Source organism: Branchiostoma floridae, chromosome 4, assembly GCF_000003815.2.
Source record: "Branchiostoma floridae strain S238N-H82 chromosome 4, Bfl_VNyyK, whole genome shotgun sequence".
In the NCBI taxonomy this organism is placed as follows: domain Eukaryota; kingdom Metazoa; phylum Chordata; class Leptocardii; order Amphioxiformes; family Branchiostomatidae; genus Branchiostoma; species Branchiostoma floridae.
The window spans coordinates 4,359,407-4,377,252 of NC_049982.1; the positions used below are offsets into that span (position 1 = coordinate 4,359,407).

Sequence of the window (17,846 nt, forward strand, 5' to 3'; positions counted from 1 at the left end):
AATGCATTGCCATCTATGGATCTTGCTTTCTTCTTGGCAACTTCATCCCCACAAATGATGATGTCCTAATCTATGTGGATTTCTGGTAGAGATGTGGAAGTGGCCACCATCCTTGGACCCTGTTCGTTTTGTTCAGGAGACACTGTTTTCTGTCCGTGGTGTTGGCGACGTGGTGGTGGGCTGGGGTGTATCTCTGCCTGTACGGTCAGTACCATGGGTTGGCTGGGTTGGGTCTTCTTCTCTTTGCAGCATCCTTGAAGGGGTGCTTGCTCTGGATGTTCTTCTCCCTGTGTTTTGGGTGGACTTGAACTAGTAGGAGGTGGTATCTGCTCTTCAAGCTGCCCCTCTCCTTGTGAATGTGAAGAGGATGGTGTTGGCCTGAATTTCCGGCGTGAAGCCCATTGCCCACTATTAGGATTGCTGAAGATAGCCATCTCCGTGTCCTGGCCTCGCTGTATGGGAGGTGGTGCCATTGCTGCATGTGCATTTTGTGTCATGCCACACAGCTCCCTCAGAGCTCGTCGGACCTCTGGGTGCCTGAAGCCATAGATGATGGGGTTGACCACAGACGAAAGCGTCAGGTAGATCAGCTTGGCTACTTGGGAGGTAATGAGGAGTGAGACACCTTTTTCTTCTTCGTGGAACGAAACCCGAGCCAATGCAATCATGACTATGTAGGATGCCAACTGCACAGCCAGAACTATGATATGCGGCGCCAATGTCTTGAAGGCCTTGGTCTGGCAGAGCCACAGGTTTCGGTTCTCGTCCCTCTCCTGCTGTTTCCTGGCCTCCTTGAAGACAAGGCAGTAGATTGTGATGATCACAAGGAGAGACAGTGCTGCCCCAAGATAGCAAATGCTTGCAAAGATGGCAGCAGTGCTGGTGCTGGTGATGGGGTCTACGTGACACAGATGTAGGCCACCACTGGAGTTCTGCAGCCGTTGGATGATTGCCGATCCAGCCCCGAACAGCAGGGCAAAGGCCCTCACTGCAAGTATGCCAAACACGACGCGCTTTGTGGTGAGTTTGCTGTTGTAATGCAGCGGTTGGCAGATGAAGTAGTACAGTTCTACTGCCATCAGAAAGTATGTGCCAAACATTGATGATGATGACAATCGCCCCACCAGGATTTGGACCCAGCATGCCTCTTGACCAACTCTTGCATCTTGACTGAAGAGAAGGCAGAGTTCTGTGGGAATCAAGAAGACAGTGAAGATGATGTCATCTACTGACAAGTTGCATCGGAGATAGTGGCGAGGCCTTTGGAGAAAGTCCTTCTTGCAGACCAGGTAGATGAGCAGCAGGCTGCACCCCACAGCCAACACCACGCTGATGATGAGATATGCTGTCTGAAGACCAAGAGACAGGGTACTGTCAGATAGAACACGATACTTGTGCTCTAGAAGGATGGCAAATCTATTGTCTTCTCCAGCCATGTTTTCTTTGTGACCCGGTCGGAAGTCTGAAGTTGAGCTGTAGAAGAAGAATTCTGTTTCCAACAGAAATTTGTCAACCCTGTGATGCAAAACCAACCTCAGAGTCCGGCAAGAAATCTCTGCCCTGCGCTAGCCAGCGCAGAGCGGAAATGTGTTGGGAGTAGGTAACAATTATTTGTGATTTCAGTAAGCGATGACGTAAATGCAAATGAAGGCTGGAGTAGGAATCTTATATTTGAAAGGATGTCCCTTGTTGTCAAGCAAGTTGTTGCTAACGTCGCACAGTCTTTTTTAACCCTTTCATGTTCCATCAGGATTGCCTAGGCCTCCCTACCAGGTTCTATTCAGCCAAGTATTTCCTATCTATTAAAGAGGTCATGTAATATATATGTAAATGTCCTGAACATTTTTTGTTCCTGCCAATAAAAATTTCCCAAATGCCTAACTTTTGAAGACATCATACACTGATTGAATTGGACTAAACTGACAGCTTTCAACTAATACTTGTCTTATAGTAATAGTTCCGTACCTTTGAATTTACAGCAATCGGGCGATCCGACCCGTGGTTGGGCTGACACCTTGGGCGATACGGAATACACCGTGTTGTATTCTATATGTATATATATTTTACTAAGTATGAATTTTAAGTTGAATGCATCCAAAAACATTAATGCACAGCAGAAAACATCGCTTTTTACAAAAGTCCACTTCAAAGTTTATTTTTACCAAATTATTTATATTGTGGACCTATTAGATGAGACGATAGCTAACAAAAATTCCAAGGTAGTAAAATCGGGGAGGATGTGTGTAGCCATTGGCTGATGGCGTTTGTCATGCCTTTTATTTAGCAACTTTCGATAGTCCAGTACCCCACAGCTTCACTAAATCACAAGCCTTTTGTTAGCGGAAATTAGGTGACTAATGTGGTAAGGGGCTTTTTGAATACAGGTAGTGCGGAGGAGAAATGTCTGAGGGAGACAGAAATGAGATTCTTTGCAATATTTATGTATGAAAGGGTTATTAATCTTTCTTCCTCAACCAGACTCGTGCCTTGTCGAATAGTCATAGGGGAATTTAACCAAGTTAGGAATAAAAGTACTGGTACATGTAGGAGGCCATTGGCCTGGGAGTCAACTGACTGGCTGGCGGAGTCTGTTCGTTGTTTCGGTCTTCAAAGATCATAAAACTAATCTTCTCGTAGTTCTGGAGTTGATATATTAAGCCATAAATGGATAAAAGTGTGGTTGGATGTCAACAGGCTGCTGGCTTTATTTTCAATGCAACGAGCATTTTGCTAACCTATCTATTACCATTCTCTGTAGTTATTTTTGCTAACTTCTTCTATAAACTTCCTCTAAAAGTTGGGACCGCGTAGCTGTATTCGGCCCGTGACCGAGAGGTCGCCTGTTCGAATCCGCCTGCCGTGTTGCCGGTCTTGTGCCCTTGGGAAAGGCACTTTACACGACTTTCCTCACTTTACTCAAGTGAAAAATGAGTCGTCCCTCGGATAGGACGTTAAATAGAGGTCCCGTGTGTGGGAGAGCCATACCCTATGCACGTTAAAGAACCCGCCACATGTGCGAACATCCACCCTAGCGGATCAAACCATTCCGGCCAAAATAGGGGTAGGGAATCTCCCGAGCAGCCCTCGTAACCCCTGCTTCGCCTATTGGGTCAGTTAGTCCTCACTCATAGTGAGCAATTGGGCTGGTCTCAATCATGATGTTTCTGACCTAGGGCGAAGAGTTGCTGTTACAGTTTCAATCATGTAACCCGTAACCTTGAGTGGCCTTTAGGCCTTGTTACGTGATTGAGTAAAAAAAAAAAAAATTGAAACTTGAAGCATCGTCCACCGCTTCCACAGTTTGGCAGATCGGTTGGCCGCAAAATGACAGCGCTATTAGATTTTGCCTCGTCAATCAGTGAAGGAATTATAAGAAGGACCTCATTATGTTACGACTATACTTAACCATATTTAACAAACTTTGAAGTTTTCAAATGCTGATTGTCAAGTTGGACAAAACAAATTCTCATGATGGACCAGGCACTTCCTGTTACAATTCCTGCATGGGTTTGTCTGTTCTGTCACAGTCCACTCGCAAAGAAATAGATTCTGAAGTACTTGGCACCTATTAGAAACTCATCAGCAGACCTCAAAGATGGCACTGGGATATGGCAGACGTGCTAGCTGGATAGACTGAAAAAAGCTGACTGTAAACCCATGGTAAGCTATTTGTCCCTATTTGGCCAAATTCTTCTCTTTAAAATCTTATCCAGCTGACCAGGGGTCTAGCCAGCGTCCGTTTTTCCGTCAATTGACGGAAATTTGCTGCGTCTGACGGAAAAATTTTAAAACCAATCCGTCAACTTTGACGGACAAAAATCCTTGGTGGAAGCTACAGGCGGCTTGGGGACGCCGTCCACGGCTGTAAAAGCCACACACTGTTTGTTTTGCTATTGTTATGATTGTTGACAATGTGTGTCGGCGCCCTTTCGCATACGATAATCTCATTAAAACCGGTTTTTCAAGGTCTTGGTTCAGTCCTTCTAATTAATTTTCGCGGTTTTCGCGACGATTGTAATTGGCTGACGGAAAAAAATTTCGAGCTGGCTAAAGCCCTGCAGCTGACACATCTGCCTGCAGGCTAAGAATTTAGACATTAAAAACAAGCCAGAACCTATAACGGTACCTCTGTTTGGAAAGTATTAAATTCCAACAATAATTATTTTAAAAGCACTATCATCTGCAATACTTCATCGTCTTTTGAAAGGAAAGAGTAGCCTCATAAAATGGTTGCAGAAGATTAATATTGCACCTTGTACACTAAGTCTTGTGCTGTAAAGTCTATGTGTAACAGAGATTATCATAAATGATACAGTTTAACTCACCAAATGAAGCCATTGTCCAGCTCTGTTTTAGCTTGTATCCAGTTCAGTTTTAATGTTGTCCTTCTGCACAGTTATTCTGTGTCCACCACAGTTCCTCTGTCAAACACTAAATGTTGTGGTTCAGCTGTCTCCGTTTGAAAGTCAAGTTTGTCTTTTGGATGAAAGTCCTGCAAGTCTGATGCACATAAATTATACATTCATTGACAAGCAGTATGAGAACAGTGTTGTCAACTCTTGTTGCCCCTTTATGCTGCATTTGTCTGTGTACACCACTGTTGTAAAAGTCCAATGTTTCAAAAAGTCACAGTGTATTTTTTGGTCATTTTTTGCCTCTGGTATTGTCGTCCGTGGCAGTTCAATTGGAAGTCTCATGCCATCGTCATCCCCACAAATGATGATGTCCTAATCTATGTGGATTTCGGGTAGAGATGAGGAAGTTGCCACCACCCCTGGATCCTGTTTGTTTGGTTCAGGAGACACCGTTTTCTGTCCGTGGTGTTGGCGACGTGGTGGTGGGCTGGGGTGTATCTCTGCCTGTACGGTCAGTACCATGGGTCGGCTGGGTTGGGTCTTCTTCTCTTTGCAGCGTCCCTGAAGGGGTGCTTGCTCTGGATGTTCTTCTCCTTGTGTTTTGGGTGGACTCGAACTAGTAGGAGGTGGTATCTGCTCTTCAAGCTGACCCTCTTCTTGCGAAGAGGATGGTGTTGGCCTGAATCTCTGGCGCGAAGCCCATCGCCCACGATCAGGAACGCTGAAGACAGCCATCTCCATGTCCTGGCCTCGCTGTATGGGAGGTGGTGCCATTGCTGCATGCAAGTTTTGTGTCGTGCCACACAGCTCCCTCAGAGCTCGTCGGACCTCTGGGTGCCTGAAGCCATAGATGATGGGGTTGACCACAGACGAAAGCGTCAGGTAGATCAGCTTGGCTACTTGGGAGGTAATGAGGAGTGAGACACCTTTTTCTTCTTCGTGGAACGAAACCCGAGCCAAGGCAATCATGTCTATGTAGGATGCCAACTGCACAGCCAGAACTATGATATGCGGCGCCAATGTCTTGAAGGCCTTGGTCTGGCAGAGCCACAGGTTACGGTTCTCGTCCCTCTCCTGCTGTTTCCTGGCCTCCTTGAAGACAAGGCAGTAGATTGTGATGATCACAAGGAGAGACAGTGCTGCCCCAAGATAGCAAATGCTTGCAAAGATGGCAGCAGTGCTGGTGCTGGTGATGGGGTCTACGTGACACAGATGTAGGCCACCACTGGAGTTCTGCAGCCGTTGGATGATTGCCGATCCAGCCCCGAACAGCAGGGCAAAGGCCCTCACTGCAAGTATGCCAAACACGACGCGCTTTGTGGTGAGTTTGCTGTTGTAATGCAGCGGTTGGCAGATGAAGTAGTACAGTTCTACTGCCATCAGAAAGTATGTGCCAAACATTGATGATGATGACAATTGCCCCACCAGGATTTGGACCCAGCATGCCTCTTGACCAACTCTTGCATCTTGACTGAAGAGAAGGCAGAGTTCTGTGGGAATCAAGAAGACAGTGAAGATGATGTCATCTATTGACAAGTTGCACCGGAGATAGTGGCGAGGCCTTTGGAGAAAGTCCTTCTTGTAGACCAGGTAGATGAGCAGCAGGCTGCACCCCACAGCCAACACCAGGCTGATGATGAGATATGCTGTCTGAAGACCAAGAGACAGGGTACTCTCAGATAGAACACGATACTTGTGCTCTAGAATGATGGCTCTATTTCCTTCTCCAGCCATGTTTTCTGAAGTCAAAATCTAGAAGAATTCTGTTTGCAACCGAAACGTCAATCCTGTGGTGCAAAACCAACCTCGGAGTCTGGGAGAAATTCCTGCCCTGCGCTAGCCAGCGCAGAGTGGAAATGTGTTCTGTGAGTAGGCTTTGTGACTTCAGGAGGCGTTGACGTAAATGCAAATTAATCATCTAGGTCTCAGAGAATCTTGTACTTGAGAGGGTGTCTTTCACTGTCAAATCAAGATGTTGCTCACATCTCCCAGTCAGGATGCTTGTTTCTGAGTAGCCCACAGTATTTTTCTACCTGATTATATACTCATGTAATTATCCTGAACTATAAATTGGATCTAGTGAAAATTTTCCAAAAAGGCCCTTCTTTTGAGGATAATACACTGTGCAGAGCAGAATAGTGTGTTCTTGGCGAAGCTTTCGTGATTGGAGAAACGGTGGACGTATAATGCAAAACACTTTAATTTGATAAGGTTAAGTATAGTCAGATTTAAAATGTCACTGAATGTGAACAGCCCCCGGACCTTAAGGATTTCCTAATGTTAACAGTTGAGGAGATTTGGATGGAGGGTTAGCAGGAGTGCCCACACTTCAGTTTCTACTTAGTCTATTTCTTCCTGTCGAGTTGAAAAGGTTGAAGAGAATCACCTGTCGTTCAAAGTAGGGATAAATTGGTAGAGGGCTGGAGCTTGTCTTGGAGTCAGCAATTCTTGACACCAGTCTACAAGGCAAGCTCAGACCCTCTACCAATTATCCAACTATGGGACACCTTCTTCAACCTCGATCTTCAACTCGATAGAAATTCTAGACCTATCTTGACGACCTGAAAGGTTGAAGGGGCATTCCACCCCTGAAGGGAGCATTATTTTCTGATATATAATATTTTTCGACGTACAAATCACCCGACTTTTGGCTTACCATTAACTACCTCATCTGACTGTCTTTTCGACAATACTCCTTTCCTAGATCCAAGTCCCCCATACAAACCCACTTCTAATGTACTGTCCTATATATGATTTTGCTTGCATAGCTGAATTCCATAACAGTTTTTCACTAACGGTCAAAGTAGAATGGTGGCTTTTTCAGTACAGGAGTGTAGAAAAAAATGTCAGACAACCCATGCAGAGAAAAAGAAATGACGTTATAGTTATACTGACTAAATAGACTTCTTTTACACAACAGTAACCATTACTTTATGTCCAATGACAGGAAGTTAAGGTAGGATTGCAGGGTGGCTGAGGAGTTTTGGGGGGTGTTTTTGGTCTTCTAAAATTACCATCTTAGATAAGGTATGGACCTTGATTTTTTTTAAGGTAGTACCTTAAGGTGATGAGTTTGAAATTTTTGCATTATTTGAGACAGCTACTTTGACCTTGAATTTTGACAGACAAAAAGCGACATTTGATAGGAAAGTATGTTAGATTATGAAAATAGAACTACATAACAAATAACATTGATAGTTATTTTTTGGAAAATATCATTTTGAAATTTTGCTCAGCCACCCTGAAATCCTACCTTAATAACTTCACCACAGGAAGTTATCTTCACCACTCATCATCAAGCCCAGTATTGAAAATCCAAAACTTTGACTGGATTTCCTGTTATATTGAAGTTAGTGTAGAAATACACCCACAATCATGCTCTCTATGTAGTAACCATTGCCTGTCAGAGTTTACTTATTGAAATGTCAACATCTGATCATCAAATAGAAGCTAATTGGTGTTCTCAGATAAGAACGGCTGTTATCATCCTTTTACAGTAATAGGGAATTCATTTTAGCTTCTGGTAAGAGGCTTTTTGAGTACAGGGAGCGTAAAGGAAAAATGTCAGATATCCCTGAGGGTTATTTGTAATTTTCATGTAACTTAAGTGTTGTCTTTTGTCCTCGAATGCTTGCTGCCGACATCCCGCAGCAAGAATTTTCTAACAAATGGTTGTGATTGAATGGCTTACCAGGGCTCGAAATACTGGGTGCATGTGCACCCAGGTGCACCCAAAATTGAAGCTGTGCACCCAATTATTTTCTGTGGGTGCACAGGGTGCACCCAATTATTCTCTGTGGGTTTATGTATGTGAAGATATCAAAGTGCACTAGTATACATCATATTCATCATCTAAGGGTTAGAAAGATAATAAAAATCTCTGTCATGGTACTTGTTTAAGAATTTGATAGCATGTAACTATGTTTTGTTATTAGGTTTTTCTGACATTCTACTTAAATTAAAGTGGTGCACCCAAAAAAAGTTTGGTGCACCCAATGTTTTAAGCTGGGTGCACCAGTGCAGTGTCCTGATCCCCAAAATGAATTTCGAGCCCTGCTTACAATTAGGCCATGTTCATTTGTTTCATGTATAGTCTATAGCTGACATCCTCAGGAGTCTCCAAAACTGATCATATGCATGCAAGCATGCAAATAAGAAAAAATATACTTGGCAAAATAAGGAAAAAAAGGAAGGTTGAACAAATGACCTAACACACAGTATGGACATACAGAACTGTTACAACTGTAGATTTTTCATTTTAATTTGTTCTTTCACATTATCTCCTTTGACTTTGCAATGTATTTTGGCATTCTATGACAAAGTATCCGTCTTCTGATATTTCTTTCAATTTACTGCATATACAAGTGTCACTACACTGCACTGCTCTTTTTACAACATTTACTGCTATGTGGGATTTGCAGCATGGTGAAAAACGTTTTTCTTTGTAAACGGGTGAAAATTGATGCGCGCGGATGTCATCCATAATCCAATAAACATTATTGCAGAGAGTTGATTTTGTACTGTGCTATAAAGGATAACATGAAAATGTTTTAGTATTTGCAATTAACAAAAATACTTTACTAGAAAAGACATGACATTAGCCCTGGTCTATTCTAGTTTCTGCTCTGAGAGTAAGAAATTCCAATGATAATTATAAAAGTTCACATTCTGCAATTATATTAGCTTCAAAGTCTTTTGTAAGGTAGATTAGCCTCTGAGTCATAAAATGGTTGTAGAATATGCCATATTTTGTATAATTATTATATTGTTGTGCAGTTAAGTCTATGAATAGCAGGTACTCACCAAAGGAAGCTATTGTCCAACTTTGTTGTAGCACGTATCCAGGATGTCCATGAACAGGTCTGTAAACAGTTGTGCATGATTGTCATATTGTCCCATTATGCCACAGTAATCTTCTGTGTCCACCACAGGTCCTCTGTCAAATGCTAAATCTGTGGTACACTACTGTTGTTCCCTATTTGCAGTCTTTGTCTTGTTGATGAGAGTTTTCATAGACTGTCTCTATGGGCAAAATGAGACATCATGGAATACCAGAGAAGGTCACAATGGTGCAATCATAAGGTGCAACATAGCTTGGGTACCATCTGAGTATTAGTTTGCTCCTATGTTCTCTTCTGCTAAAAAAACTAGGAGATTTTCAGAAAATACTTAATATTTACCAGAGGGTTTGTCCATCAGAACTTAAAGAGTTCTGTGGTACACTACTGTTGTTCCCTATTTGCAGTCCTTGTCTTCTGGATGAGAGTCCCGCAAGTTTTGTTTATCCAGGAGGTCCATGAACAGGTCTGTAACTAAGTTGTGCATGTGATGTTGTTCGATTATAGGCCACCATAATCTTCTGTGTCCACCACATGCAGTTCCTCTCTCAAACATTGAATCAGTGGTACACTACTGTTGTTCCCTTTTGCAGTCTTTGTCTTGTGGATGAAAGTCCCGCAAGTTTGGTACACATATACAAGCAGTATGAAAACACTGCCCTTTTATACTGCATTTGTCTGTTTTCACCACTGTTCTAAAAGTCCAACATAAAAAAAAAGTAATAGTGGATTCTGTGGATCATTTTTGCCTCTTTTATTGTCAACTGTGGCAGTTCAATCAGAAGTCTCATGCCATCGTCATTCCCACAAATGATGATGTCCTAATCTATGTGGATTTCTGGTAGAGATGTGGAAGTTGCCACCATCCCTGGACCCTGTTTGTTTTGTTCAGGAGACACTGTTTTCTGTCCGTGGTGTTGGCGACGTGGTGGTGGGCTGGGGTGTATCTCTGCCTGTACGGTCAGTACCGTGGGTCGGCTGGGTTGGGTCTTCTTCTCTTTGCAGCATCCTTGAAGGGGTGCTTGTCTGGGTCCTTCTTTTCCCTGTGTTTCGGGTGAACCAGGAAGTGGTGTCTCCTCTTCAAGCTGCCCCTCTCCTTGTGAATGTGAAGAGGATGGTGTTGGCCTGAATTTCCGGCGCGAAGCCCATCGCCCACGATCAGGAACGCTGAAGACAGCCATCTCCATGTCCTGGCCTCGCTGTACAGGAGGTGGTGCCATTGCTGCATGCACGTTTTGTGTCATGCCACACAGCTCCCTCAGAGCTCGTCGGACCTCTGGGTGCCTGAAGCCATAGATGATGGGGTTGACCACAGACGAAAGCGTCAGGTAGATCAGCTTGGCTACTTGGGAGGTAATGAGGAGTGAGACACCTTTTTCTTCTTCATGGTACAAAACTCGAGCCAAGGCAATCATGAATATGAAGGATGCCAACTGCACAGCCAGAACTATGATATGTGGTGCCAACGTCTTGAAGGCCTTGGTCTGGCAGAGCCACAGGTTTCGGTTCTCGTCCCTCTCCTGCTGTTTCCTGGCCTCCTTGAAGACAAGGCAGTAGATTGTGATGATAGCAAGGACAGCCAGTGCTCCCCCAAGATAGAAAATGGTTGAGAATATGGCAGCAGTGCTGGTGCTGGTGATGGGGTCTGTGTGACACAGATGTAGGCCACCACTGGAGTTCTGCAGCCGTTGGATGATTGCCGATCCAGCCCCGAACAGCAGGGCAAAGGCCCTCACTGCAAGTATGCCAAACACGACGCGTTTTGTGGTGACTTTGCCATGGTAATGCAGCGGTTGGCAGATGAAGTAGTACAGTTCTACTGCCATCAGAAAGTATGTGCCAAACATTGATGATGATGACAATCGCCCTGCCAGCATTTGGACCCAGCAGGCCTCTTGAGCAACGCTTGCATCTTGACTGAAGAGAAGGCAGAGTTCTGTGGGAATCATGAAGACAGTGAAGATGATGTCATCTATTGACAAGTTGCACCGAAGATAGTGGCGAGGCCTTTGGAGAAAGTCCTTCTTGTAGACCAGGTAGATGAGGAGCAGGCTGCAGCCCACAGCCAACACCAGGCTGATGATGAGATATGCTGTCTGAAGACCAAGAGACAGTGTACTGTTGGATAGGACACGATACTTGTGCCCTGAATTGATGGCAAAGCTACTTTCATCTCGAGCCATATTTTTGGTATTTTTGGTGACCTGAGCCTACAAATGAGAGGAAATCTGTTTGCAACAGAAATTTGTCAACCGTTTGATGCCAAACCTCGGAATCAGGCAAGAAACCTCTGCCCCTCGCTAGCCAGCGCAGAGCAGAAATGTGTTCTGGGAGAAGGTTCGAGATTCAGTAAGCATTGACGTCGACGCAAATGAAAGTGAAGACTGGAATACTGGATGTCGGCGGTTGTCAAGCAACATCTCACACTCAGTTATTTTTATAAACCTTTTCATTTCCATCTGGATTGCCTAATACATCCCCGCCAGTTTCTAATCAGGCCCATGCTTTCCTGCCTATTCATGAAGACATGCACAAAAATTTCTCAAATTCCTTACCTTTGAGATTAATGCACTGATCAAATTGGACGGAACGAACTGAGTTTTCAACCAATAGTTCCTTGACATGCAGCTAAACACTTAGTATTGATACATAGCAGTCTATATAAACGATATTTCAATGATTTTGAACCAAAAATATTGAATGCACAACAGAAAACATCACTTGACAGCCTTGTCAAAAATGCAGGAGCACAGAACGGAAATTGTTGTATTCAAAAATCATTACAAACTTTTATACACATATTGAACAAGAGATATAGGAACCATAAGGCCACACCAATTTAATTTTTTGGTTCACAGATTTTTTCATAAAAAATATGGAGCGAGAGGGCGAAAAAAAACAACAACTGTAAAATGGTTGGAGTTAAGGTAACGGCTAATCTAAAACATAAAGAAAAAAAGTTTTCAGCTTGAAAAAAGTACAAAAACACTATTATTGTACAGTAACAGCACCTGTACCCACACTTTAAGGAGCTTATAATATAAAGGCCACTTTGCTACACCAGAAAGTTGGTGAATAGTTTCATTAGTGGTGAAAATTTGCAGAGTGGTAATTTTTTTTTTTTTTTTCCAAAAAATAGGAGCGAGCGAATCCATGAACCAAGAAATTAGATTGGTGTGGCCTAAGGTTACAAGAATGAAAAAGTCCTGCCTGGCATGTTTTCATGAAAGAAGTGTGTTGGCAGCATCAACCAAGGAAACAGGAGCGCAAAATAAACTTGAAGGTTAACGCATTATAAATCTTTACAGGCCAGGTTGTCTTCGTGTTTTTAATGGGTCCATGGGAGCGGTACATGTGTAAGGTGTGTCTGACTCAGCAGTATTGACAAAGGAGAAACAAACAGGAGCACAAATAGAGCTTTAATGCATCCTAAGAGCTATCTACCACTCATGACCAAAATCATGAACATAGCATGACCAGAACATGGATACCTTTTGATTAGCAAGCTGCTAGGGGATCTACTCATTTGAGGTCTCATCAATTCATACCCACAAATAGTCAAACCTGCATTAGTGGCCACCTTTGCATAACGACCACCTGGCCATTGTGATCACTTTTAGTCGGTCCCTACTTGTATTTTCCCATTGACCTAAGCATTAAGAAATAATGTACAGCAGCCACCTCCCCAATGCCGCCACGGCCACACAATTTACAGCCCCGTAGATACAGAAACACTGCCTATTGCGACCATACAGCAGCCGTATGTCACCCTGCGCGGAGTTTGAGATCGCAGTTTGTGAGTTTGAGATTGTAATTTGGAGTCCCCGATAGGGCCATTTTAGCAGTACCGGAAGGTACGCGTGCCTTGAACGTTAGAGCGCAAGTCTTTGTCGGTGAATTTACCAACATTGCGCTTGGCAATATCAATCATTTCTGTTTACCTTTGGCAGGGTCAGTTAAATTTTTAGATGATCGAGATCTTATTTGGTGAGAAAGATCAGTGGGTACTGGAATCACTTGTAACTTATCGCTCGTGGTCAATTGATCAGCATTTCTCTATAGTGGCTACCTGTCTATAGTGGCCACATTTCTATAATCCCTTAAGTGGCCACTATAGACAGGTTTGACTGTATTCAAGACAATCCATACTTAGAGTTATCATTTTCACACCGACAAACAGAGGGACAGACAGACATACACACACATCCACACACACACACACACACACACACACACACTTACACACACACACACACACACACACACACACACTTACACACACACACACACACACACACAAGGGGCAAGGACATAGCCTTCCTGGCAAAGAAAACAAAGTAAAGACAGTAGACCACGAGCGATATGTGTACTGTCATGTGTGTACTTTTATGTCCAGGAAGACTCTAAGCATTGTACAATATTTTTTTGTATCACTGCTAATGGTCACAATAAAGACTCTCTGAAAGTAAAGGTAAGACTTACAGAGCCTTGCCTGGTGTGTTTTCAGTGGGAGCGGTACATGAAGTGTGATGGCAGTCCAGACCCGACCGTCACACAGGACATCAACACCTACATGAGCCTGTGGAGAGAGGACAAGGAGAGCTCCGACATCAAGATGGTCCTGAACGATAGCAGGCAGCTACTCGCGGTAAGATATCTTTTATCAGGGCTCGAAATACTTTTTTCTGCATACCTGCACTGGTGCAGGTAACATTGAAAATTACCTGCACCAGACAAATATTACTTGCACCACTCTGAAATTAGGAAGTATGGATCAGACTGAAATTGTTCAGGAACCATTGCTATTTTTTTTTAATACTTTATAGGTAGTATCAGTCAATGCAGCTATTAAGAATCTATATACAGCTTATAAGACATTCATGTATAAAACCCAGTACAAGGACCAGTGCAGGGTAGGTGCAGGTAGACACCAGAAATACCTGCACAGCTCTAATTTTACCTGCACTAACCTGCATATGACCTGCAGATGGTATTTCGAGCCCTGTTTTATGATATACAGATTCAGCGACATCAAACCTATCAGTCACATTGCATTTTATTACCTTCCTCCAACCTCAAACACATGTACGGTCCATATTTTATTGATTGATTTTTTATTGATTGATTGATTGATCGTTTTTTACAGCTGATTGGTGAGCTGGAGTTCCTGATGTCCGACACACCCGAGGGTGAGCTGTCTGAGTCAGACATTGGTCGGTACAGGCAGACCATCAGGGACCTTCAGGAACTGCTGTCTTACAAGCTGGATGAGGCCACTGTGGATATGCTAAAGGTGGGACACACTTGATGTATACTGTAATTCCTGTTATTTTCAATGTACTGTTATGTTCACGGTTTTCACGGTGACGATTGTAACGTGAACTTATTATTACTGATAACAAATAATTCAAAGACGTTTTTAAGGTGCACTTGCCACGATGTACAGTGAACATTTAGTTCTGGGAACAAGTTAAATTTTCTCAGACCGTGAAAGTTTGGTACCGAGAAGACAAAGTGAATTACAGTAACTGTCAAACTTGTACAGTATCATTGCTGTCCTACAAGCTGGATGAGGCCACTGTGGATATGCTTAAGGTGTGACACACTTGATGTATAACTGTCAAACTTGTACAGTATCAGTACTGCTGTCCTACAAGCTATTATAACTGTCAAACTTGTACAGTATCAGTATTGCTGTCCTACAAGCTATTATAACTGTCAAACTTGTACAGTATCACTGCTGTCCTACAAGCTGGATGAGGCCACTGTGGGGCAGGTCCTTTCCTTGGTGCTGAAAGTGGTGTTCACCGCCTGTGACTAGATTTTACAGTTTATGTATTAATGTAAACCACCTACACATACAGTAATGCAAACATAGTTACACATAATCATGCATACACATACACACCATTGGTGTGTCATGCTAAAAGGTGGTTATACTGGCTATATACTATTAGATACAGATACCACATGCATACGCACACACACGCAAACACACATACACACCTCAGGTTGCAAGGGTTGTTGAATTGTGGTTAGGGTCGTTACTTAACATCTAAAAGGTTATCAGTTCAAATCCTTAGCAGACCCCAATGTTGTACCTATGGGAATGGCACTGTACAGCTACAGTTCATTTGAATGCAACAAAAGTTTCACAGTCATGTGCTTTCATAACAGCCAGCAAATCAGCACTATGGACAGACAATGAGGGTACACATTGGGTCTTTATACATGTACTATATATTTATTCACTCTGTCAACAGGTAAAAGGGACTGGCTAATTTTGGTTAGAAACGTCCTCTTGGTTGAGTCGTAAAGTTTCGTTTCGTTTATTCAGAAAAGAATCAGCATCGCAGTTTGTAAAAACAAACTGAATATCACTGATTATGTACAAATTTTCAACATGTCGACTACAAAATATACGTATATACATCTATTAAACAAATTACAGTACATGATGTAGAAACGCCTATACAAAGTTGTACATTATACTTCACATAGAACACCGAAGTAAGGACAGGTTGGAGGTCCCATATGTTATTCCTGGGTCACATTTTCAAACTGGGGCCCGGCCAAAATTAAATTAAAGTGTATAGCAATTTTACACAGATTATGCTCATGACTGTGCTTTTTTTTTACATCTTGAGTGTACTGTAGTATTTCATTGTATTATATATCATACATTTTCATTCCACAAGCTACCCAGCAGGGTGCCAGTATAGAAATGTGACCTTTGCAGAAGTACTGAGTTGACATGCTTCTGGATAGCCACACATGAACATGTTAGTTTAACATATTTTTTCTGTTTTTTGTACCCAGAAAGCCACAGCAGAAGCTGACATTGAGTCAGGGAACCTGCAGAAGGTGTCGAAGCTGGATGACATCACGCTCATGCTGTGGGCAAACTTGAACAAAAACCCTAGGTTAGCACGAAAGCTTATCTGTGTTGGTAAATTTCATTCTGGAGAAACTAAATTTTTCCTAACCAATACTGGGAAAATAACTGGGACCCAAAACGGACCAGTCTACTATAGCTTCCATGATGTGATGTTGGAGACGTGACTGCAGCAATTAGTCGTAGGTGCCAGATAACCTATGTCGCCCCCTGGTCTCTTTTCAATGTCTCTGAGACAGGTGGTGGACATTTAAATTGGTTATCTGGCACCTACAGACTGCTGCAACAGTCACGAATCTCCAACACCACATCCTGGAATCTGCAATAGATGGGTCTATCCTGTGAACAGCACTGAAAATTTAGGTAAGTCTAACCATCTTACCAGTGTTGGTTAGGAAAAGTTTACTTTCTCCAGAAGAACCCAAGGTGGGTATGACCACAGCATGGAGGTCTATCTCCATATTGATCCCCTTGTTTCAAGACGGAAGTGTGATTCATGGGACGACAAAACTTTCACCACATCTGCCCAATGTTGTGTCCTTGGGAAAGGCACTGTTCACCTACAGTTCATTTGAAAGCCAGGGAAAGTAGCATGGCTTTCATAATAGTCAGCAAATCAGCACCATGGACAGACAATGAGGGTTGTGACTTAGAATCAAAAGCTTCATATCAGGGACAAACAAAACTTTCACCACATTTGTCCAAGAAATCTTCATGACATAGAACTGTTGAAATAGTGAGTGGGATGGACAATGATAAAAAATCTGGAGAAAGCCCCGGATCACATAAATAGAATCTGATGTTAATCCCCTTTTATGTTCTGGTGAAAAAGTTTCTTTTGACGTTTTGATTACTATAGCTACATTTGTCCTTCCTCTAGAGGTATGATGCCCAATAAAGCTTGCTATACTTTAAACCAATGCTCAAAATACTTTTTCAACAAGGTTGGTCAGGTGGCAATCTTAGTCAAATGCCAGGTCGCGCCATCAACATTTCAGGTTGCTCCACTTCCAAGTGATTACTTTCTTCAAATCAACTAGTACTTAATATCCATTATCTTTTCTTCCAGTTACATGTATGTTTTGTCTTATCAAGAAACAAATAGAAAAGCGTGATATAATATGCACATATGTGGGGGAAAAGCAGTGTTCCAACAGCAAAATTTCAGGTTGCGCTTCATGTGGCTGCATTTGCAAGTGTGCAAGTGGGTATTTGGAGCACAACTTAAAACTATCATCATGGTTTCAGCAGTATGCTCTGTCTTCTGTCCTCTACAGGTTTAAGTCCTTTGAGTTCCAAGGAGAAGGTTTTACCTTCGAGCTTCCCAAACCGCTCGCCACGGCTGACGTCGCCATCCGTGTGATAAAAACGGCATTCGACCACCTGTCCCCTCACTGTCGCACCTTCTACCCCCGCAAGAAGAAAGTGGACCAGTCCGCAGCCCCAGAAGAGGAAGAGAAGAAGGATGAGGAAGATACCAAAGATGGGGAGGAGGGGGAGAAGGAGGGAGAAGGTGATGATGAGAAACCACTAGATGCTGATGCAGATGATGCAAAGTCTGTTGCAAGTGGGAGAAAGGTAATGAAATGCAATAAGATACACCAAATAATAGTTACTAAAATAACTGGATATGACTTTGGAAACAGTCAGACATTTCAGGTTTCTGTTTATTAGTGACACTGAAAGGAAGTGGATGTGGTTGACCGTTTCCAAGATCAAACATGTACCTAGTTGCTAAGTTGAGTTATCTAGTGTATG

General features: G+C 42.9%; 2 protein-coding genes across 2 annotated transcripts in view; one reads left to right on the plus strand and one right to left on the minus strand.

Annotated features, from left to right (window-relative positions):
- The window catches only part of LOC118413038 (protein CASC1-like), a 36,917-nt gene that overhangs the window by 9,544 nt on the left and 9,527 nt on the right, over positions 1–17,846 (plus strand). The window contains exons 6-9 of the mRNA XM_035816177.1: positions 13,701–13,841; positions 14,340–14,486; positions 16,013–16,116; positions 17,366–17,761. Of these exons, the coding sequence (XP_035672070.1) occupies positions 13,701–13,841; positions 14,340–14,486; positions 16,013–16,116; positions 17,366–17,761 (788 nt within the window). The remainder of the gene's footprint in view (positions 1–13,700; positions 13,842–14,339; positions 14,487–16,012; positions 16,117–17,365; positions 17,762–17,846) is intronic.
- Positions 10,008–11,998, minus strand: LOC118413360 (olfactory receptor 6C65-like). Its single transcript, XM_035816707.1, has one exon. The coding sequence runs from the start codon at positions 11,374–11,376 to the stop codon at positions 10,015–10,017; it is 1,362 nt and encodes a 453-aa protein (XP_035672600.1). The 5' UTR covers positions 11,377–11,998; the 3' UTR covers positions 10,008–10,014.

Coding starts and splice junctions, on each gene's coding strand:
- LOC118413360 (XM_035816707.1), bottom strand. CDS start 11,376: ATGGCTCGAGATGAAAGTAGCTTTGCCATCAATTCAGGGCACAAGTAT.